Source organism: Syngnathus scovelli, chromosome 1 (assembly GCF_024217435.2).
Source record: "Syngnathus scovelli strain Florida chromosome 1, RoL_Ssco_1.2, whole genome shotgun sequence".
Classification (NCBI taxonomy): domain Eukaryota; kingdom Metazoa; phylum Chordata; class Actinopteri; order Syngnathiformes; family Syngnathidae; genus Syngnathus; species Syngnathus scovelli.
This window is the reverse complement of record NC_090847.1, coordinates 26,820,697-26,843,509: the sequence shown is the minus strand read 5'-3', so window position 1 is coordinate 26,843,509 and position 22,813 is coordinate 26,820,697. Positions and strand designations below refer to the sequence as shown.

Genomic DNA, 22,813 nt, shown 5'->3' with positions numbered 1-22,813 from the left:
CCAGAAAAGGTCACGCGTCGGAAAGACAATGAGCCGGTCATTAAAGTGACCATGACGGGTGACAAATATTTTCTCCTCATCTTGCCCAGAAAAGCGAATCAAATGGAGGGCCGTCATGTTGACGATGATGGGGAAAACAGGCTCGTGAAGATGAAGTGGAAAAGTAAATGGTGCATTAAGGGTGCTCAATCACTTTCATCCCCAAGACTAGGACAAACACTTTTGCCTCGCCGCCATTTTTCTTCTTTGTCTCTTCCACTTTGAACTTAAGTGCACGCTGTCGTAATAAAGTATCTCCGAGCAACATAGCTTGCTTCCGGATGCACTGGGCTCGCTCGTTCCCGTTTTTCCGCGCAAAAAGAACCACTCGCTAACATCCCACACGCTATCTCTCCATCAATTTCACTTTCATCTTAACCCCATGATTACTTTTTGGGGAATGGTCCGAACTGGTCCTCGTGCTGACGCTTGGCGAGCGGGCGCTTGCTCATGCGATGACTGTAAATGTCACACTCGCAAGGTTGCTCCGGCTACGGGCGGACGTCCTCCACGATGGCTTGTTGGTGTCTCAGAGTCTTGACGTTTGGAGGAGGCTGCGTGAGCTTGCTTGTTACTCAGCATTTTGGATTAGTCAAATCGGGGGCCGTGCTTTTGCCTTTAGCCGAAAAAGCAGCGCGGGAGAAATGACGCCGGCTGAACTTCAACTCGCTCGCTTTAAGCGTCTGACAGTGTTCCATAATTTTTATTCATATCATGTCAAGAGAACAATATTGACTTTGGCAAAATGAAAAAAAAAAAAAAAGCAAGGGAACAATGGTAATGTTTAAAATGGATCATTTATGCAAGAGTTTCTTTTCAAAGGAATCGCTGTCTGTACTTCGTGTTTTGCGCTTTTGATCTTGTCACCAGACTCGTTTTCGCTATTGCTGTTTTTTTTTTTTTTTTGGGCCTAACACCATTCCCAGAAAATTCCAAAGAAGAGAAACACATAGTGCAACAAATACAATTATTTCAATGTGTGTGTGTGTGTGTGTGTGTATATTTATACAGTATATTTATATACCATATATGTACTTTTTTTTTTTTTTTTTTTGTCCAAACAAGTTTTGTGGCTTCTATTGTCTTTCATTCCGTCCATCTTGTAATACTTTCACCATTTCAATGGAGATTCTGTGTGGCACAAATGAACTAACAAGGAAAAACAAAACAAAAAAAACATCATATTTATCTCACATTAAACATGTTTCAGTCCAAGCCACAGAAATAGTGATTCGATTGATCGTGGTGTCGAAGCTTTTTCAATTACAGACTTCTGTGTGTTGCAAGAAAAAACAAACAAACATAAAAAAAAAAAAAAAAAAACAGGAACAGAGGTGCCGAACTCTAAAACTCCTCACATAAACACACACAGGCACATTGACACACATCCTGTCCGTGATCCTTCTTTGCATGCACGCCGGAAGCAGCAGAGCGTGGCGAAAAAGTTTCATCCAATGCCGCCGCCGCCGCCATTTTGTAATCCACATCGACCGCGTGGTTTAATAAACGTCCGTGCCCCGCCGCGCTCGCATCGATTGATCATGGCCGGTGCGCACAGCTCGCTATTTATGCTCCTATAATCCGAAGGCATGGCTGGCCAAAGTTCAGCCACAGAGGACGTGTAGAAGTCACATTCGTTGTTTTGCTGAGTCCCAAAACCACTTTGACAAAGTGCAGCCGCATGTAACTCCCCCCCCCCCCCCCCCCCTCCCCTGCGGTGTTGATCCAGTTCTGTGATGGTACTTGATCCAGCGCGAACCTTTGCGTTGTTGTGTGGGATGCGACGAGTTCGATTAGTGTCGAGGTTTTTCTCGGATCCACGCTGAGCTCTGGGCCTTGTTCTCGCTTCACCTCTTGGATTGTTTTGTCATGTGAGAACTTTTGCGTGGTTGATTTCAATGCCATGAACACCTCGCAGCTATTTGACTCTCAAGGCTGTATGGATTGTTTGCTTCTTGAACTCAATTTCTGTCCTCTCTTTATCTCGTTACGATACAATCTTCCTTCTGTCATTTGCGGTCTTTGCCTTCCGCCAACGTTCTACACGACGCTTTCCTCCAGCTCTTCGGCGCTTCTTCCGGCCTTGCCTTTCTGTTTCACTCTCTCTTTCCCAGCGCTTCCTCTCCCGCTGTTAGAGTTGGAGTTGGTGGTGTTGTAAGCGTGGATGTATCCGCGTTGAAAGTCGCACGGCGCCCCGAACGGCCCGCCGCCGCCTTCGCCCTCGTCGCTGGTGGCGGAGGAGCCGGTGCTGGTGGTGGAGGCGCACTGCACCAGCATCCCGTGGAGCGACTGGCTCCGCCTGGTCCAGATCACGCTCAGCCGTTTAGCGTAGCCGATGGCACCGTAGCGTTTGGCCACGGCGGCCGCCGCGTCGGTCGCCAGGGCGACGGGGGAGCCCATGTCCAGCGAGTGGCGGCGTTTGCTGACCGTCCCGCAGGCGGGCTTGAGAGGGGAAATGGGGCTCTGATAAGCCTGAGAGGAGTTCCATTTGTCCCTGCCGGGGGACGTAATCCTCCAGGCCAGCATATCGGAGTCTCTCAGGGGCGCCGCCAGAGAAAAGCTGGCACGGTTGGTCAGCTCTCGCTCCAGACGGGGTTTGGGCCCTTCCCTGAAGCGTGACTGCCGGGGCAGGGTGGACGAAATGGAGGGCGGATAGTCCAGCAGAGTTCTGTTACTCTCGGCGCTGTACGGTGGGGCTTGGTCCGACTTCCTCTGCCGCACAACCAAGGCCATCTCCCCTCCCGCCCCCGCCATGGTGGAGACCACGCCCCCGGCCGAAAGAAACTGCTCCAGGTTGACCTTTGGCTTGAACCTCGGCTTCGGGGGGAGCTTCGGCGGCAGAGAGGACGCGCAATCTGCGGCTTCCTTGTCCTTTTCGCCCTCCCCGGTCCTCTTGGACGGCAGACCATTAGGTAGGACCACCATCATCATGTCGCCAGCGCCGTTGGACTGGTAGCACCCGCCGGCGTCGCCTCCTTTATCCCCCGCCGCCACGCCTCCCCCCTGACCGCAAAGCCCGACCGCTGCCTCGGCGTTGCCGTTGTGACACAGGACGTGGTCGGAGTGATCGCACACGCGATGGCGGACCATCAACGCAACGGTGAACACCAGCAGGGTCACCACCACCACGCCGCCGACCAAGATAGTCAGCGTTCCTCCCAGGAAGTGAGCTTGCAGAGAGCTACAGGCGGGGTAAACGTCTTTGGTGGAGAACGTGGTGCAGCCCAGCACTTTTGTCGCCGCCAGCGCTGTGATGGAGTCATCGAAAATGGCCAACACACACAAGTTGTAATCCACTCCCGAGACCAAGTTCTTCAGCAGGAAGCGGTCACTGGTGGACGGCAGGATCCTGAAGAAGGCCAAACAAAAAAAGAAGGTGATGGTTACGCTTTCATCAACTGGCTGAATGTGAAATACTTGCGGCAAATTGAAGGCCTGCCATGCCGACTACGATGGGGAAAAAATATGAAGTATTGAGAGAACCTGCGGCAAGGAGAGCCAAATAGCCCACGAGTGAATACAGCACGGCGGGAAAATGAGGCTATTGATGAAGTGTGCGCCAAGGGAGCATGAAAAGAGAACTCTGTCTGCCCACCCCGCCCCGCGTGTGCGCGTGCGCTCAAATTGCCCGAAGAAACAAATGTCAGGCCGTTTTGTGCTAAGAAGCCATTTTAGGTGCTCGCAAGATTACAGTAATGCTGAAGCCACTCGAATTCTTCGACAATGTGTCAATGTTTTGTCACAAGGGAGTCACCGGCGATGTCGTAGAATCAGCAAGCGCTCGCGTAAAGACAACCGCTGTAAATTTGTCATCGGCTAAGCTAAAGCTAGCAAGCTAGCAAACCACGAGGCGGTCCGTTGTGGAGCATGTATGTATTTGTAGAATCGTGAGCTTGTTTTGTGTTTGCGTGTGTGGGAGAGAAGAGCGCGGCTCAAGTGTCTCTCGCTGACCAAAATGACTTTGGCCTCCGCTCTCACCCTCTTGTGTGGGCAACCATGTTTGCGTTGTTATCGAAAACAAAACGCGACTCCTTTAGCTGTGTTTTTCTTTTTCTTTCATCCGCCGTGGCCGTGAGCGCCTCGTTGCTTATTCGGTTCTGCTTACACACGCCAAATGAGTTCTAATAAGCCCAGAAAACCTTTCGCTAGTTTTCCCGTGAAGCGAAATGAATTCACGCTATGCCAGTGTGGGTCTAATCTGAACGGCCGCACGAGGCTTTCCTGTTAAAACGGCCGTGTCCAGATGTCATTAAGTCGCCATAGATTGACATCTAATGCCGACAGAAATCCACTTATGAACTCCTGCTACCCGGGGGGAGCGCCGTGCATGTTGCCATGGCAAAGGCTCATTACTTAGCTCAATAGTGCAGTGAAAAGAATCGCCACACGCGGCGGCGTCAGCTGACCTCGTGATCAATACGGTCGGAAAGCCAACGCCGGGCGAGGACCAGGCCACCGAGTGGTTGTGGGGAAAAAAAAAATGAAATACGTGGAGGACTCTGCGGTGCATTTGAAAGTCTTTATGAGTGCCGTTTGATTTGTATTCCGCACGGCGCCGCCATGCTGCGCAGTGTGGATGAAAATAAGCGTCCGGGAATGCTATGCATGCTAAAGTGGGACACGCGGAAACACACCCCGAGTCACTCCCCAAGTTCTTTTCTTACCCGGGCCACTTATTATATTTTTGATTGCAATCACTTATTGAACTTGCTCTCTGGTTCTTTCGGTTTTTCACATTCCCGCCTCCATCTTTGTCCCTCTGCCCCGCCCCTCACCTCCGAGCGTGAGCCACAAATCCTTTTGGCATTCCTCGCCGGACGCTCGCTGACCCTGCACCTTCTGCCTCCGCCTTTTCTTCTTTCCCAGACACGGCGCTACATCTCCATTAGCCCGCGCTAGAACCGCTTGTAGCGTTATTTAACGACCAAGGTCACGTCTTCTCCCTCCTCACTGATCATTTCTTTTCTGCCCCCCCCCCCATCATTCTTTTATCCTTCCTCTTTTTTTATGAGCCTGTGAATCACTTATAGTGCTTTTTTTTTTTTTTTTCTTTTTCCTTCACAGACACAATTCACTGAAATGTGCATACAATCCCAATTGCGATGAATGGTCATCACAATTTGAACAAGCCGGGATAGCAAATTGTCCGTAAGGTGCGGCGGCGATGAATCGAAATGGCAGCGACGTTATTTATAGACACCACATGTGCGAGTGTACACACGCTTGTCTCACTACTTCTAATTCCGCTTAATCTCAGCTAAGGCACGCTGACACTCGCCATCACAGATGCTGGGAGAAAGTCGAGTCAACGGGAGGAAACTTTGAGGTTGGGGAGGGGCGGTGTCGTAGAAAGAAGTTATTATTAGCGCTTGTGATAGTCAGGAAAGATGGCGTATTATTTTCCATCATCCTACTTGTTTGCTTCCCAAGTAAGCTGGAGGAGGAGGAGGATGAGGAGGAGGGACAACAGAACGATTATCTTCTCTCTGGCGCCGCTCTCATTTCCCTCCTTTTACATATCATGTTTGTTTACCCTTTCCTCCGTGTTTGCTGTGGATTTCTGCGGTCTGCTTGTCGGCTGTCTGCCGCAATTGTGTCTGAGCTCTTCTGTTCTCCTTCATCACTTTCTCTGCCAGGAGGATCACCTTTTATTTTCTCTTTCGAGGCCTCTTTTCTAATTCCGATCACAAAAAAAAAAATGCCATTCACCCCCAGCTGGAACGTCTTGCACTTGCCGGTTCAATATTAATTGCATAACCAACACTTTATTCTTCTCCTGCGTGTCCTTTCATGCCCGCGTCGGGCTTCCTGACACCACTTTTGTGTTCTCGCCGCGCGGCGTGTAAGGTACATAATGAGCGGCAGCCATATTCTGCTTTTCCAATTGGCTCCTGGTTCCGTGGGTGTCTGTCGGCTTCGCAGCGTGTTTCCTCTCCACTGTATGTAAGCGCCATCCACTTTCATTCTCGTTATTTCCTCCACTCTGCGGTGTGACGCTTTCAAAGTTGGATTGCTCAGCGTGAAGGCCGCTCCTGTTGTGGCTGCAACTTTAATAGACTGGAAGGCCTTAAAAAAAAAAGGCGATCATGTCATCCAATTTCATACGTTCGAAGGGTTCATTTGCAGTAAATTTAATGTCAAGTCCAGCCATCTTACAGAGGCCCAGAAGCACGGCGTGGTTTTTTTTGGCCAAAGTAGCAGATGGCACCGTGTGAGTGTATTTAAGTGGTGCTGCCTCATTAACATGGAGGGGCATTATCTCCCCCGTTGCGCGTCCTTCAGGTGGGATGCGCTCCAAAGGAACCCAGTGTGAAGTCTCCCCCCCCCCGGCCCCCCCCCCCCCTACAGCGTTGTCGTGTACCGCGGAGGCCGAGCTCCAGGATACGTTCTCAGATGATCACGTCAGGCCCTGACAGCTCGAGCGGTTCCGAGCAGATGCCACGCGGTCGCTGTCCCACCTGGCCCTGTCACACCACGCCGTCCAAATGAGACAAGTTGTGTCTCTAGTACTGCTGACCTTTTGAAGAAATGATTCAATCTGACAGAAGCACCAAGTCCTCATTCTAGACACCGACGCCATCTCATTATTTTGCCGCCCCAAATGAATCTGGAGTGCATTCGATTCTCCCGGCTTTGTTTTATTTATTTATTTATTTATTTATTTAATTTATATACAAATTCAGCTGCCAATTTAATCATGACAAAAACAACAATCTAAAAAAAAGTAATGTTTTGCTTTTTATTTTTTTTAAATTAATTAATTTTTTTATATAAATTCAGCCGCCAATTTAATCGTGACAAAAACAACAATCTAAGAAAGTAACGTTTTGCTTGATTTATTTATTCATTTATTTATTTATTTAAATTTATTGATTTAGATTTCATTATTTTTTTTAAAAATATCAATTCAGCCACCAATTTAATCGTGACAAAAACAACAATCTAAGAAAGTAACGTTTTGCTTTATTCATTTATTTATTTAAATTTATTGATTTAGATTTCTTTTTTTTTTTTTTTTTTTTTTTTAAATATATAAATTCAGCCACGGCAATCACGGCAAAAACAATTTGAAAAAAGTAATGGGACCGTGCGCTTGGATTTATCTCTGCGCTCGCTGGTGCGATATGGCACGATAGAAATCTATACTGGCGATCCGTGCCGCCATTTTGCCGCACCTTCTTCCATCCTCATTCTTTCTGCTCACAAACCTGATTTGCCTGCGCGCGCTCTCAAAGCTTTCCGACATCTTGTCGTCTCCATCAGTCTTTGTTTTGTTTTTTTTCCCTCTCTCTCTCAATTTTAACAAGCGAGCTACAGAGCAGCATCATTATGCCGCCTTTTTGTGCGGCTCTCTCACTTGCGTGTTTCCTTATCGCAAAGCGCACACCTCAACTCCTGCTCCACTCTCAATTACGGCGTATCAACTTTCTTTGTCTCGAAGAACTAAATGCAACTCGGATTTAAGAAAACCAAAAAATGAAAAACAGGCGTGTCACTAACGACTAATCCAGCCACTGCGGCAGTCCATTTGTCAAGCAGCCCGACTTGCGATCCATATTTTTTTTTATTTTTTGCCATGAGTTTGCATTTCAGCAGAAAACGGCAAATCCTGTTATGCAGCCAGCCACTTTCTTCTATTATTAGCGTATTTGTCATGGCGAAATTAGCAGAGCTGATCAGCGAGGGAGCTCAGATCTCATTCAATTCAATCATTTATTTAATTAGTTCTCCCTGCTTAATTGCTGCGCCTTTGCTGATGCGGAGGAAGACGCTCTGTGTTTGTTTTCGTTTGCCATTTCTTTTCTCCTCACTTGATTTTATTCCTCCTTTTCATCCCTCTCCTCACCTCGGCGTTACCCCGCATTTTTGTCTCCTCCCCCTCTGTCTTTCATTACATCTGGCGCCGAGCCCCTGCATTCATCCCAGATGTATTTTTGCATCTAACTCTATTCCACTGATGGATTTACTTCTTCTCCTGCTGCGTTTTCCTAAAGGAGCATTCAGCCCACCCATCTCCCTTTTTTGCCTCGGCCTCACCCGCTTTCTTCCCTTTCAACAGTCCTCCCTTTTTCATTCTAATCTTTCCCATGGGGATTTGTTTCCAGTCAATCTCAGATCTTCAAATAGCAAAATCTCATCCCGGTCCTAAAATCCACCAGCATCCATCTATTCAAAAAAAAACGAACATCATCCTCATTCATTTTTTATGCATGAGATCCCGAAAGCCATATTTCTACTTGCCCCATTCAAGCCACTAATATTCTCTCCTTAATACCTGAGGGACGCTTTCCTCACTTAGTCCAGTCGTTCATTAGCGCACCTCATAATGCACATCTTGATAGGTAGTCGTAGCAACCGGCCGGCTTTCAAAAGTTGGACTGACCTGTAGATGAGGGTCTCGTCGGCCGTGCAGTTGTATTGTATCTGGTACATCCACACAGCGTACGCTCCGGACAAACGTCCCAAATCCCACCGGACCTGAGCCGAGGTGGACGTTATTCCCTGTACTCCAACCGTCCTCCTGTCTCCTTCGTCCCCGTCGTCATCCTCGGCGATCCCGTCGTCGATTCTCTCCCCTTCGGGCTCCCCGCCGAAGTCGCCTTCTTCGTCTTTTTTTCCGTCCTCTACGTCGCCCCCGCGCCCCGCGCCGTTATTTTTCCCCGTGCTGATATCCGAGGATCCTGGATCAGTCCGTAAAATCCCATTGGTTACGTTCCTGTTTTTATTGTTCCCGTTGTTATTCCCGCTTTTTCCACCTGCTCCGCCCCGGTGAGGGAGGGGGATTATTTTCAGGTCTACAGTGGCGGTGGCTTCGCCCGCCGCGTTTATTGCGATGCACGTGTACGCCCCGTCGTCCCGGGCCACCGTCACCAAGATATCCAAAGTGCCGTTGTTGAACGAGCTGGTCCGCGATGAGTTTGCAATGATGCGGTCGTCCGGCGACACCCAGTGCACCACCGGCTCTGGGTCGCCGATGGAGCGGCATTTCAGGGTGGCCCGCTGACCTTCCAGCACCCACAGCTTGTGAGTGTGGCGGGTGATGAGGGGGGGCTCACACGTGAACTCCTCCTCGGGAATCGACCAGAAGTACCTGAGAGAGGAGCGAAAAAATGTGAGCCGTATCGATCATATGTATTAGTCTGACCTGTGATTTGTCACAGTCGTAGTTATCAGTTACTACAGAAGATCCTGGCAGCAGATGCTCATTTTCCTCCTCAATACTTTGTTGGCACGGCGTCATTTTAATGACACGCTTAGGCTGGAATAGGATGGAAGATAAATGCAGGGACGATGCCAAGTAGCACTGTAATGACTTTTACGGTGTTACAGATCCATGAATTATGGCGCAGTCAGTGTATCGCCATTAGCGGCACATTATCCCTCAAATCAGTTCCGTTCTGAAGGCATACAAGTTTGTGCTTTCAGTTCTAATTGTCCAATTAAGGAACCGTAAGAATAGCGATTGCTGTGCGATTGCCGAGATGCTCAAAGAAGCTGGATCCAAACTAAAAAAAAAAAAAAAAAGGTTTGCGTGCATATGACTTGGGGGAAGATGCTAATGCTAATGCTAAAGTTTATCAGTGAATAAAACTTATAAAAAACAGGTTTGCGTGCATATGGCTTGGGGGAAGATGCTAATGCTAAAGTTTATCAGTGAACGAAACTTATAAAAAACAGGTTTGCGTGCATATGGCTTGGGGGAAGATGCTAATGCTAATGCTAAAGTTTATCAGTGAACGAAACTTATAAAAAACAGGTTTGCGTGCATGTGGCTTAGGGTAAGATGCTAATGCTAATGTTTATATGTGAATGAAACTAAAAACGGCTTTGCGTGCATGCGGCTTGGGGAAAGATGCTAATGCTAAAGTTTATAAGTGAATGAATGTACCTTGCAGCCAAGTGGATCGGCGTGGCGCAGGTCTCCATGTCGTCACGGCGGATAAGCCGTCGAAGCCACAACAGTTCGCAGTTGCAGTGCAGCGGATTCCCCCCGAAATTCAGACTAATGACAGCGTTGTAAGGGGTGGGGCTTATTGCGCCTGTCTGGGACCTGGGAATGGTATCGAATAGTTCATTTTAGTCAATAGCCAAAAATATTATCCACACAAAGGCAGAGGAGCGTCAAAAAATAAGGGTCATTTGTGATTTTTTTACACATCAGTCTTTGCGATACACTTTCTGAGCGCCAACTCTTCCTCCAGAAAGAATGCAGTCCTTCTGCTTTAAAAAATCTCAGTCACACTGAGTTCATTGACTCCGTCACAGCTGCTATTTGCTTGACAGTTGGAGCTCAGTCGTTGTTTTACTTGCAGTCGATATTATCAAGCTGGTAGTCGCCTGTCTGTAAATGTGATCTCTGGGCTGACTTGTAAGGGCCTCTATTAGTCACCCCGAAGCCACTTAGGCCTCTGCAATCTGGATCAAGCGGATGTCTCAGTCATGTATGTGAAAGGGAATGAGGACAGCAGATTTGACTAATCCCTCACTGGAACAGCTGGCTCACGTCTCGTCTGTGTTGCTCTGTGGTGCAACAATAGTGAATCATCTGACAATTAACATTTCCTTGCGTGCTGTTTTGTCAAAGCTCCGCCTTTGAGCACCATGAAGGAATAATTATGTGCACTACCTTGCAAAGAGAGGGTCAGGTGGCAGAGTCCTGAGCCGGTTGGAGGTCATATCAAGCCTGGCGAGCTTGTACAACTCCCCAAAGACTCCCGCCGCGATGTGGTCTATGAGGTTGTGGTCCAGGTTCAAAGTGTGCAGACTGGCCATGTTCTGGATGGACTCCCACGGTACCCTGGTGAGATCAAATTGCGGCAATGAGAGTCGGTCGGTTCTTCTTCACAGCGGGGGACGATGGATTTGAAGCTCACTCGTAACGCAGGGTAGCACGTTTCGGAACCTACTTTCGAAGGTTGTTGTAGGACATGTCGAGATCCTCTAGCGTGAGTAAGAAGTCGTCAAAGGCCTGCGCGGACACTTTGACCAACTGATTGTTGTTGACGATCAGATGTTGCAGATTGACCAACCCGGCCAGGTCCCTGGGGCCCACGATTGTTAAACGATTACCTGGAAGGAAGAAGAAGAAAATGAGACGCCGGTTCTTGTCGATTCGAGCTTCTGATGCTATTCACCGTCCAGATGCAAGGAACGGAGACTCTCCAGATCAGCAAAGGCCATCGGTCGAATCAGGTGGATGGTATTTCTCGACAGAGTCAAATCAACCAGTCCGCTCATGTTGACAAAGTCCGATCCTCCGACTTCCGTGATGAAATTGTCAGCCAGCCGCAGCTCCACGGTCCGCCGGTCGACGTGCGGCGGCACGAAGAGGAGCCCCTTGTCGGCGCACAGCGTGCTGAGCGATTCGGAAAGGTTCCGACACACGCAGTGGAACGGACAGGCCGACACCACGCCCCACGTCTCCCCCGCTCCGATCAGAGAGGGCAGCAGGCAACATGTGACCAAGGTCAGAAAGTGGAAAGCCGGGAACTGGACGCCGCTTGGGAGTGTTCTCCTCGAGGCTCCCAAGCAGACGCAAGGGATCTCCCGGGATAAGGAGGGCAGAGGTGAGACCAGATGAGGGGCGCCGGCAAGCGAGAAGACGGACGGAGGTAAAGTGGGCTGCTTCGCCTGTCGATCAGGGCGGGGACCTGTGTGAGGCGGGTGCTTCTCTCTGCTGGGGTTTCGGGTTGGGGGGGCAGGCATGGTAGAAAGCCTGGCTATCCACAGACCTAAAGACAAAGAGAAATTCAGAATTTGTCTAAAAACAGGCCCTTTTTACTTTTCAGCCAGTCCTGCCTTGAAAAAACACCTGACAAGGCTGAACACGGCCAGTCACCATGGTGACGGTTACCTAGAAACCTGTAAGAGAGGATTCGGTATGCGTTTTATCATCGGACAGTTTCTTAAGGCTGAGGGTCAGGGAACCAAAGTGGGTCAGCGGCCGGATCTGCCTCGATTGTACCGTGTGAAAAAAAGGCGGTATCGGTGGTTTCGGTCCGCACTCGATATGACAGCGTCTGGTGTGACAAGGTGTAAAGATGAGTCACAGAAGCTGATTGTCATGCATATGGGTTGCCTTAGCAACGTGGATCCGCAGGGGGACACAGGCAGAAGTGGCTCGATAGCACTTTTCGACTTTTCGACCGCGGTCGTCATATCGGCGGTGTTGTCGTGTGCGTAAGCAACCACTTGATGATGCCGCCGCCGCCGCATTGGCCTTCGCACATTCAGCGTGAAAGATCAACAGGTTTTGTTTTATCGCACCTTGGAAAAACACGATGAAAGCATCACCGTCCAATTTAAGAATCTCAAGTTTGCATTAAAAGTTTTACAATAACGGTGAAAGAACATTTTCGCACGTGCAAAATACGAATGTCAGAAATGAAGACGCCTCAGTGGCATTGATTTAAAAACTGAATGGAGGTGCTGAACATGAAAATGATTTCGATTGAACCTGGCACTTTTCTTTGCTATGTTGGCCATTTTAATGGAATCTGGATTCATTTTGCTCTAAAAAAAGATAAAAGCTCAAAACCAGAACACACAAACTCCAAGCACCCGATCAAGTCATTCACAAATTTGAGCTCTGTCAAAACTATTTCCAATAATTTGAGGCTACTTTAAGGGACTGAAATAGACCCCTTGTGTCTTTCAGTTTGCCATTACGCTTTGTCATCAATCCTCCAGCACGATTTCTCGCTGCTCCTTGTGTTTTCCGTCTTGCTCACTTGGCTCCATCTCTGAGCCGTTGTGCCTCTAGCGGTGCTGTAACTTTCTACAATTTCCTTGTCTTATTCCCCACAATCTGTTCCCCACTGTCTCGTCTGCCCTTGAGGCAACCCGAGGATGGCGGCGTTATCAGTCACAGCTCTGCCCGGCCACGTCCTTTCGTCTCTTCCTAATCTTTTATACGCCTCGCTCGCGTACCTTTGCGCCTCTGTGATATTCAACCGCCACGGTCGCCGTGTGACCCGTCTATTTTGGCGTCTGTGGCGGTGCGGGCCCCGGCAGCGAATCCGGGACACGCTGGCAGGCACGCAATGATCGATGCGACCCCCTGAGAGACGCTTGGCTGCTTGTCCCGTTCATTTACACCGCTGTCGTTTGCTTCTGTGTCCTCCTTGCAAGCCGAGCTCGTCAATCCACTGATTGATTTTCCTGACGGGTGTGTTGACCAGTGGCGGGCGAGTTGTGCATTTGGTACCTGGCTCGGCCAGACCTGACTTAATGCAGCTATTTATTGCACAACGATCACGTCCTAAGAACCCATCTATTTGATACAATAGCTACTAGCTAGCTATTAGCGAACCCTAAGGCTAATCTGGAGCAGTCCCTAATCAAGATTGATGGATGGATGGAGGGAGAGGGGAGAGAGAGAGAGGGAGGGATGGATGGATGGATGGATGGATGGATGGATGGATGGATGGATGGATGGATGGATGGATGGATGGATGGATGGATGGATGGATGGATGGATGGATGGATTAGGGGGAGAAATTCAGGAGCCAGTGGTTATTTCTTTGATAACATGACAGAAATAAAAAACATAACCAAAATGCATCATGCAAACTGAGTATGATGCCGTGATATTCTTGATGGTGATTTTATTGCACTTTGCAGATGTAGCAAAGCTGCCCAAGAACACAAATGGGCCTGCAGTGGCTCGGATCATCACTGAGATTGCTCAAAACCGATGAGAGTGGAAATTGCTGAAATGCATATTGACAAGCCACGATTCCTCTGGGACAATTTTCTTCTGATTGTTGAGAGTTTGTCGCTTGCGATCAAAAGCTGCCTCAGTCATGCTGCGTCTAAGGCCGTTCGGTTCGTGTATGACTCCCTCCTCCAACACATCCGATTCAAACGATCGGCTCATCAGCAAGCTCGGCGGGATTCTTGTAATGATCATTAGAGTCAGAACTGAAAAAAGCGAGATAACGGCCTTTGAGGGTCTGTGGCCGAAGGTCCGTATCTGATCTGAATCCTATTGAACATCAACTGAAAAATTGATTCTTGAGTCAGAATATATTTGGCCACGTCTATGAGCACCATATTAGTGACCGCTGCAGTTCGCAGTGTTCTCTCTTATTTATTTCCCTGCGTTTCAGTCCCGCACTATTTTGGGCAATGTCTCGCTTACGCTACCCCGCATGAACTCGCCAAGTCATCGCAACGGTACAAAAAGAAATCTTCTGAAACTCCGTGTTGGCTCATGACTCACCGCCGTCGGGCTGAACTTGCCCTGACTGAACTCCCAACTTCCCCTAGAGTTCCTTTTCCAGTCAGCACTCATGCCCCGGCAATTTAAGAGTTCAAATTGGGCTCGAATGAAGTCATTAGCTTTTTTTTTTTCAAATTAAAGCTCGTCAGTGCATATTTTCATCCGGACCCGTGCAATTAAAAGAGGCTTGGGGCTCAAAGTGGAAAGTGGCTGTTGTTTCCATATAGCCGACCTATCGCACTTTAGGACTTCATTTCCTTTCAGCCTCAGTCTGTAATCCCCCACTGAGGACTATAAATGTCAAGGCCCTCATTAAATGCCAACTACAATTTAGAACCTTAAAACACATGATGTATGTATGTGTGTGTGTGTGTGTGTGTTTATATTTGCATGCCTACTCTCTCATCAAGTCATCTTCGGAGCAGCTAGCGTGGCCTTCCCGAAATGCCACCAGTCCCTAATGGACTCAAATTGGCTAGTGCTACAGTATTGATAAACGTGGAGGCTAGCTATTAGCTCCCACGAGCCACTTATCGTCCTCCACAGAAATAGAAAAGACCCGAGATGAAGAAGCAATATGTTCACGTGCCCCCCCCCCCAAAAAAAAGGCAACGATAAAGTGGAGTCAAAGAGGAATTCTTTTAGTCGCACAATGGTCTCGATATTAATTGTGCGTTTGCATGCAGTCTCCCACACAGTCGTAATTATAGTGAAGCCGACAGATACGTTCGCTCTCTCGCCTCGCCTTCTTTCTGTCTCGCTCTTTCGCTCTTTCTCCGGGCGAGGAAGAACACAACGCCCACGTCGCTTCTTGTTGTGGCAGTCGTGCGCATGCAAGCCTACTCATCCTTTTGATACTATCGCTTCTTTGTCACTCGTCTGTCAAACTCGAAAAAATGCGTCGATAGCGCGGCGGTTGGGAAAAAAAAACGATCGCAAACCAGGGGCCCGAAAGTGAAGCCTCGAGCGGCCGGGCCGGTACGGATGCGTATCATCAAGCGGATGGGCAGAGAAATATGTAAAGACGATAAACAGGTGAAGGGCGCCATCCGTCACTGTCGCGGCCAGAGGAGGAGGAAGCGCACGGACGATTTGATTAGGGCCGTGCGGAGCTGTGCCGGAAATGAGTTTGTGGGAGGAGCCCCGAGACGCGGTGGAGGAGGCATCGCCGCAGGTGAAAGTCTGATTACAGTGGCGGGGCGCACCTTTCATCCGCGCCACTTGTCTGCTCGCAGCGTGGCCTCGAGATAACGAGTGCACTTCCTCAAAAATACCGACTCGTTCCTCCAAAGGCGACGACGACACATCATCCTTGTTTGTTTGTCTGGCGAAAAGAAATTAAGCGCCGCATGATTGTCATTGTCCTTTTCTTCAAACTCTTTGAAAATGGCCGCCGTTGTAGCCCTTTGTGGAATAAAGACAGTTTCGTTTTCTGTGTTCTACTGCTCTTGGATGCCAGGCACTGCTTTCTGGTGTCTACTATCATATATAAGTGCTTTCAAGTGCGGCCTTTTTAAGCGCAGGTCGTCTTTTTTTTTTTTTTTTATTGCCGAGATAAGTGCGGAAACTAATATTATGTCTGCGTTCTGTCGTCTCTGCTCGGTGGGTGGGAATGTTGCTCTGAGTGAGGCTTTTTTGATGTTTGGAGAATAGGCAGTGTGCCACAATTTGTGGGCAAGCAGATCATAAGCTTAAATTTGGCTTCTTTAACGCAGGGAAAAGTCAAGTCCAAAAAAAAATGAAGTACTGTTCAAATTAGCTGTCCAAATTAGCCACAGCTTGGTCGTCACGGCGGACTTATTCCCCCACCCCGCTTGCTCGTTCGTCTTCTCTCCGTACACTCGTGGCCAACAACGAGGCGCTCTGAAGCAGCCGTGACAGCCCCCGGTCCACATGCTGACTGTCAGCTCGGACTCACCCTGCCCGCTCACCATGACGCGTGCACTCGTGGCAGACAACGAGGCGCTCTAAACCAGACACACCAGCATGGATCTGTTCCCACCCTAACGACAAGGTCTCCCTCGTTAATTCCCGAGCAGAAAGTTTCTGGGATTTTGAAATGTTTGGCGTGTTTGCAGCCGGTTCGTCTTGGAAAGTGTGCGCGGCCGGCGGGGGGATTCCACTTTTGTGCGCTGACGATAAACTGAAGTGGCAAACAACAGAGGTGACAGTGATTTTCTTTGGCAACTCTGTTGGCTCACACAGAACTTTACATGATCTGGAATGAAAAGCTCCCATTTCTCGCATGCCCTCGATGCAGCCTCGATTAGTATGAGGCTCACTGTGTGTGTGCGTGTTTTGGCACAGGTTAGCGAACAGCCCCCCCCCCCCCCCCCCCCCCCTATTTTGTAATGTCACGGGGCTGACTGCAAAGTATCATGTCAATGTTATCTGTCAGCAAAGCCCTGGTGTAAACATCTGTAAGACTCAAAGGCAGCTAAGCGGGAAAGCGATGGGCACAGTCGAGCCCTGGCACTCCAGTTTCGGAGAAACACTCGAGTACAAAAAAAAAAAACGTTAGCTTGGCGGCACGTCGTTTTTCACCCATTGTGAGCTTGTCACCGGTGCAAAAAGCCGACTCCATATTGTTTGACTTCATCCGACTGGATCGTTTCTTTTTTTATTTTACCTTTACATTCCTTATCACGCAATTTGCATGATCAATAACCGTACATGAAAGAGTTCCTGAAACGAACAAACCCATCAAGCTGTATTTCATTCATTTTTCCGCCCCGTGCACTCCAGTCTCGGAAAATAATTATTCCAATACGTCCGAGTCCTCCACGCGCTGTTCCACATGCCCGCTTTCAAAGTTGCAGACACACCAAAAAGTGAACGCGCTTGTGCCGACACTCGTAAATTTTCATTTGCATGTAGGAACTGACCTGCCACTGTGGCTGCACATTATGTGCTTGCACTTTATTTATTTTTTTATCATTATTATTTCTTATCATCATCCTCCTCCCGAATGCAACCCAATTGTTACTACACTGCCGCATTAGCAGTCAATTTTTTTTTTTTAGATCCTCACTTTCCTTTTTTTCTCCGGAAAAGCCATTTTGTGTGCCGCACGTTTGTACGTAGCTAAAAGCCAGAAATGAAGCTAATCTAGTGCTAGTTGCGAGCCGCTCACGCTCAATCGGAACCCCCGCAGGGCCAATGATATGGACCCTGATTTACTGACAGCACAACTTGTTTCCAGTTTGACAAAAGTAAATCTGAGTGTGTATGTGGAATGATTCTGCTAGCTTCCAGGGTGGAAATCTTAGGAAATCCAATGATTAGCCAATCATCACTCAGCTTCCAGCGCGGTCGATCAATGACATGTCAACCAGGGCGCGTTTATGGCGGTGACGGATGTATTGACAGATGCTACAAACACACTAAACCGCACTTCTCTGCTCTTCCCATGACAAGAAGGATTACATAAAATCGGATTTCGACTCCACTCACTTTATATTAAGCAACAACTTTGTCAAATTGAATTCTTAAAAAAAAAAAAAGTCAAACAATCCTGTGTGTTTATTTTTTAGCTTTTTAGTCCACTGTCTTAATGCTAATGCTAAATAGCATCTTATGTTACAATGTTAAAACCCTTTTCCCATGACAAGAAGGCTTACATAAGATCGGATTTCGACTCGACTCGCTTTATTTTAAGCAACAGGTTTGTCAAATTGAATTGTTCCAAAAAAAACTTTGTGTATTTAAAAGAACTTTTTAGCTCAGCTTTTTAGTCCACTTTCTTAATGCTAATGCTAAATAGCATCTTATGTTACGGTGTTAAAACCTTTTAAACACAAAAGATACCGTAACACGTCTAGACAGACAATATTACAATACCCACAGTCGTGTTCTGAGGAACAACTTTTATTTTTGGCCGTACTGAGCTGAGAGGAGGAGCAGCCAAAAACAATGCAGTATGACAAAATATACATTTTTGTCATTCTGTTTTGATTCCGTATAATGTCTGAATGTGCTACATTTACCCATTAAAATAGAGGCAAGGCATTTCAATGGGAAATGATGATTTGGATTTTGAATGTTTTACTATTTGGCAATCAAGTACCTCAAGGCACCACCAAATCTTTTTTATAATGTATTTGTACATAGGTCACTGCGGCTCTCGCTCTAAAAAGAAAAAAAAAATCTATTCTTTATTTCATTGATATTATAATCAAGCAATTGATGGCTGTTAAATTTTTTATTGTGCTGTATTCAGTCATATAATGGCACAATAATTCAGCTCCTCGTTTAGGAATCTTTTATTTGGCACCCATGTCACTCACCACCCACTAGAGCCTCAGTCGCTCGCTTTCTTTAGTCTCTCTCTCTTCCAAAGCATCCCTCCGTCTGTCACCCACGGTTGCCGTGGTTACACTTTCTTCTGCTCATCAGGCTCCTGTTGTGCCTCAACAGACTGTTAACATTTTAATTACTCATCCTCGCGACCTCGCCGCAGTAAAACAAACCAGCCCGTCGTGTTAGCTTAGCTCTGCTTTTGAATAAACTATTGCGCCAAGCATTTCCCCGCTCTGAATAAGTCCTCCGTTCACATGCCCGGCTGCCATTTCCACCCCTCGTGCTGGTCTCCTCCTCCAGTCGCTCGCCGGTCTGCTCATTTTGACAGCAAGCGTCCCCATCTGCCGGCATCTCGGAATGGCAGACGCCCTCGCCAACGCTGACGGGATAATTGAAGGAATGACAAATGCTCGTGGCGCTCCAGCCATATGACGCTTACCCTAAATGTATCACCAGCATGAAAGCGAAGCCAATTAGTGTTCGCTGTGCATTCGCGCCAAGGCGCTGCATGCTTTTTGAGTCAGGTATACAACTCAAATTAAATTGAAAAGACGGATACAATATAATATCAGCTCCTCTCCTCAGTACGGCACTAATATTAGTCGTTCTTCGCAGAGGACAAACTATATATGTGTGATTATCAGTCTGTGTATTGCTAATTGCAAGGCTAATTGAAGTAGATGAACTCTTTCATTCATGCTTCATTTGTCTTTATTTCAGAGAAGACCAAAACATTGACTTATAATACATCTAAAATTTTAAAATAGGTTGATTTTCTGGAGTAAAAAAAAAAAATACACGGGGAGAGGACCTTGAAAAAAAAAAAAAAAATAATCACCGTCTATTAAATTGCAATTAAAAATTGAGGGGAAGCAAAAAAAAAAAAAAATCATCATCACAATTGGATCATTTTTCAAAATTGTTCATCCTTAGTCAGGAGCACTAGTAGATAATGACAACTCATCTTTCATGTCTGACTGCTCTCATTCATCTTCCTATGATGTCAATCATCAAAATGTCTGCAAATGAATCACTGCTATTACACTCCTATCAATGAATCCTTCATTTTTTTTTTTTTTTTACTCTTTTCGCTGACCTCTTAGTCCTCATCATGTTGCGGCAACCTTCTCCCTTTTCATTCTCTCCGCATTATCGCCTCTCCTCACTTTATCTTTGGCTCTCTCCATGTCTCGCGGCCCTCTTATCCTCCCATACATCCACTCAGTCAGTTTCCTGTGTCAGCAGGCCAAATAAATGCAAGCGTTTGCGTGTGTGCTTATGTAAAACCCCTCCGAGGTTGCCGCCCGGAGCCCCAAATCCCCGCGCGGCGACACCCAAACGACACGCCATGCGAGATTACATCGAAGCTTGTGAGTAAAGTGATACAGCATCTGGCGCACACACACATGCTTGCACACTGGAGGTGAGAGATGTTCTCATGGGATCTAAAAGCACGAGAAACTTCAATTAGCTGTGTTAATGGATGGAAATTGAAAGGAAAAGCTAAAAATAACCCGCAGGTGTGAGCCCCGTGTGCTCATGTTGTTACCAAGACACATGTGTTTATTATTTATAAGACAGCCCAGTGTGTGTTTTAGAGTCAGAACACAGAGTTCCTTTCCTACTCGCAGTCAATTGCTCTATGATTCAGCACAAGTGAGCTAAATGTGAATACATTGATTTTACCTTGACTGGACCGATATACATCTAATGTGTGAGCCTAGTTTTTTTTTTTTTTTTGGGTGTATGTGCACCGTGAAAATATTGTGTTGGTATCCTTAGACCCCTTGAGACTTGGATAGCACTGAATTCACATGTTGACCCACTGATGACGAGGGTTCGGTGTCTTGGTAAAGGACAATGGATGGGAATCGAACCCCTGACCTCAGGGTTGGGAGATCACCATTCTACCACTAATCCACGCCCCCTCACGGCTTCAAAAAGTTAGTTTATTACAATGTCAATCTGAATAGCAGCATAGCAAACAACCAACGGGATGTATTCACAAAACAAGCAGGAGCAAAGCGAAGCGCAAATTAGCATCGTGGAGAGTAGAGATTTTTTTTTCTCATTGTGCTTTTCAGATAGGATACGAATGAATGGGCCGTCAAAATGCAATGCTGGCTCCGATTAGCTGTTGGCTAGCGAAAATGGGGAGGGGGGGGGGGGGGCGTATGTGTGTGCGAGCGGGCGAGTGAGAAGATTTAGGGAGCACTTTTATCTTACCTTTTCTGTCTGTGCTGAACAATTGGAATCAGCTCCTCATGTTGACCAGGTTATTGGCATTGTTTGAGTGTGTGTTGTTGTTTTGTGTGTTCATCACATCTGCCTTGGGTGCTTTGTGCTGCTCAGGGGGGGGGGGGCGGTCCAGTAAGCTTTGTGTGTTTAAGTCTGAAACCCGTTCTCGGTGCCCTTCTCGCCAAACGCATGGAAAGATACGTGAAAAGCCAATCCGGGTTGGAGAAATTCCACAATATCCTCTTAAGCTTCGACCGCGGGAGGGAAAGAGAGAGAGAACCTGGAAAATTCCGAATTACTCGCCCAATCCTGGCCCGTTATTCCGAGATGGGGACCTCAGTTTGAAGAAGGAAGAAAGAGCGAGGGGGGGGGCAACCAAGAATCCACTTTACTTTAAATCCTCTTAAAGGCCTTTTTGATACGTGGCTGCCTTGGATGTCGATTTGCTCGGCTCGAGTTCTGCCAGGATTGGAATCCAAACGGCAGCGAGGCGTTTCTCTCTTCCCGGCCTGCGCATCGTCGCGCATCCCGGCCGTCGTCGCCTTGCTTATTTATTCATCGCCTCCTCTTGGGCTCCATCCCATCACGTGTCGACTTCCTCTTCCTCGCTTAGTTCCTGGAAGGACTTCCGGGGAGCGCCGCCGCTCGGCCTCCCCCTGGCCGCATTTGGCAGCCGGCGACTCGGTGACCTTGGCCAGAGGGCGTGACAGGGAGGGGCCTATGAGAGAAGACAAATAAGAAGTGTGTCCTGTTGTTGTGACACCCCCCTGACACCCCCCCCCCCCCCCCCTTCCCTCCCCGCTTTCTTGGGAGCAGGTGCCCGTCCATCATCAACCCCTCCCTGATGGCGGCGGTAAATCCTCCCCTCACCTCTTGGCAGCCTGTCTCCCTTACCTGTCTGTCAAGAGGCGATCAATAGTCCCGGGACCCCCTGAACGTCTCTCTGCAGGCTGCCCTGGTGTCGAAACGCGAGCGCACAAAGTAGCGCATTCATGCACGCGCACACACACACACACACACGCACGGGCGGGCTGATGAAACAACCGGCCTATTGATCTGCAATGTGAATGTCAGACAGTTCAAAAGTCCGCCCGCTCCGCTCCAGCCCGTCAATCATCTCTGACACCTCGGAGAAGTCGATTTTGGGATCATTTTTTGCGCTCGAGCCGCACGCTCGCTCACTCGCTCGCTCACTGGCCGCCTTTTCTTGCCTACGATGTGCGTCCCGCATTCCATATGCGGCGTTCTTGCCCTGCATAGAACAATCTGTCTTTTTTTTTCTTCTTCTTCTTTCCGTCATCCCCCCTCCCCAAGGTGTTTATTTGCCACTTCAAAAGCACAATGGAGCTATTTTGCTTCCCTTCATCCTCTCTATGCTGCTTTCATGCACCCCCCTCCTCCCCCTCCCCCCCCCTGTCCGAAGCAGATGAAAAGGTGAAATTACTCACCTTGCTTTCCTAACCATTCCACCTGCCAGCAGCGAAGCCGTCACAGCCCCATCTCGGCGACACGCTGGCGCTCCCTCAACTCGGCGGCGGAACAACACCCATCACTCTCTCCCTTCCTCTAACCCCCTTCGTCTCTCCCCTCCTCTTCACCGTCACTCTCTCTCTCTCTCCCTCTCTCTCTCTCCCCCCCCTCGACTGGCTTGCTCTGGACAGCTGCGGCGCTCTGTCTGCCGCCTCTGCCGCTCTTTGCTCGGGCTGCAGGCTGATTGAAATTTAAGTCGTGTTAATCCCAGAGTACAGGTAGTGAATGAAGGAGGAGGAGACGGCGAGCGCGGAAAAATGCCGCTTGTCCTCTTCCGAATGTCCTCGTCCTGCCGCTCTCGCTCTCTGCGTTCATTTGCCTCCCGGTACACTTGTTTTGACTCTTATGTTTTTCTGGCGCCTGAGAAGGAAAAGAAGACGGGACTCAGGTCCTTCTACGCTGGCGCCGATGTGTGACGGAGCGAGCGCGAGAGAGATAGAGATGTGGAGCCGGAGTGATGAAGTCGAGAGGGGTGGGGGGGGT

At 48.3% G+C, this 22,813-nt stretch overlaps 2 protein-coding genes and 1 long non-coding RNA gene across 5 annotated transcripts in view; 2 read left to right on the top strand and 1 right to left on the bottom strand.

Annotated features, from left to right (window-relative positions):
- Positions 1-22,813, top strand: part of LOC125987285 (pyruvate carboxylase, mitochondrial) — a 110,751-nt gene that overhangs the window by 58,399 nt on the left and 29,539 nt on the right. The window lies entirely within an intron of this gene.
- On the bottom strand, positions 724-22,813 carry LOC125987297 (leucine-rich repeat and fibronectin type-III domain-containing protein 4). Of its 2 annotated transcripts, none has more exons than XM_049751615.2 (8): positions 22,249-22,813; positions 20,789-21,518; positions 11,175-11,771; positions 10,947-11,109; positions 10,667-10,837; positions 9,929-10,090; positions 8,423-9,130; positions 724-3,388 (listed from the first exon to the last, which is right to left on the bottom strand). In XM_049751615.2, exons 3-8 carry the CDS (start codon positions 11,743-11,745, stop codon positions 2,080-2,082), a joined length of 3,084 nt encoding a protein of 1,027 aa, XP_049607572.1. In that variant the 5' UTR covers positions 11,746-11,771; positions 20,789-21,518; positions 22,249-22,813; the 3' UTR covers positions 724-2,079. The 2 variants fall into 2 exon arrangements, with proteins under 2 accessions (XP_049607572.1, XP_068507888.1); XM_068651787.1 differs by lacking the exon at positions 22,249-22,813 and adding an exon at positions 21,695-22,204.
- Positions 9,126-19,450, top strand: LOC125987343 (uncharacterized). The gene is made up of 2 exons (XR_007487994.2): positions 9,126-9,644; positions 9,718-19,450. It is a non-coding gene; the product is annotated as an uncharacterized lncRNA (long non-coding RNA).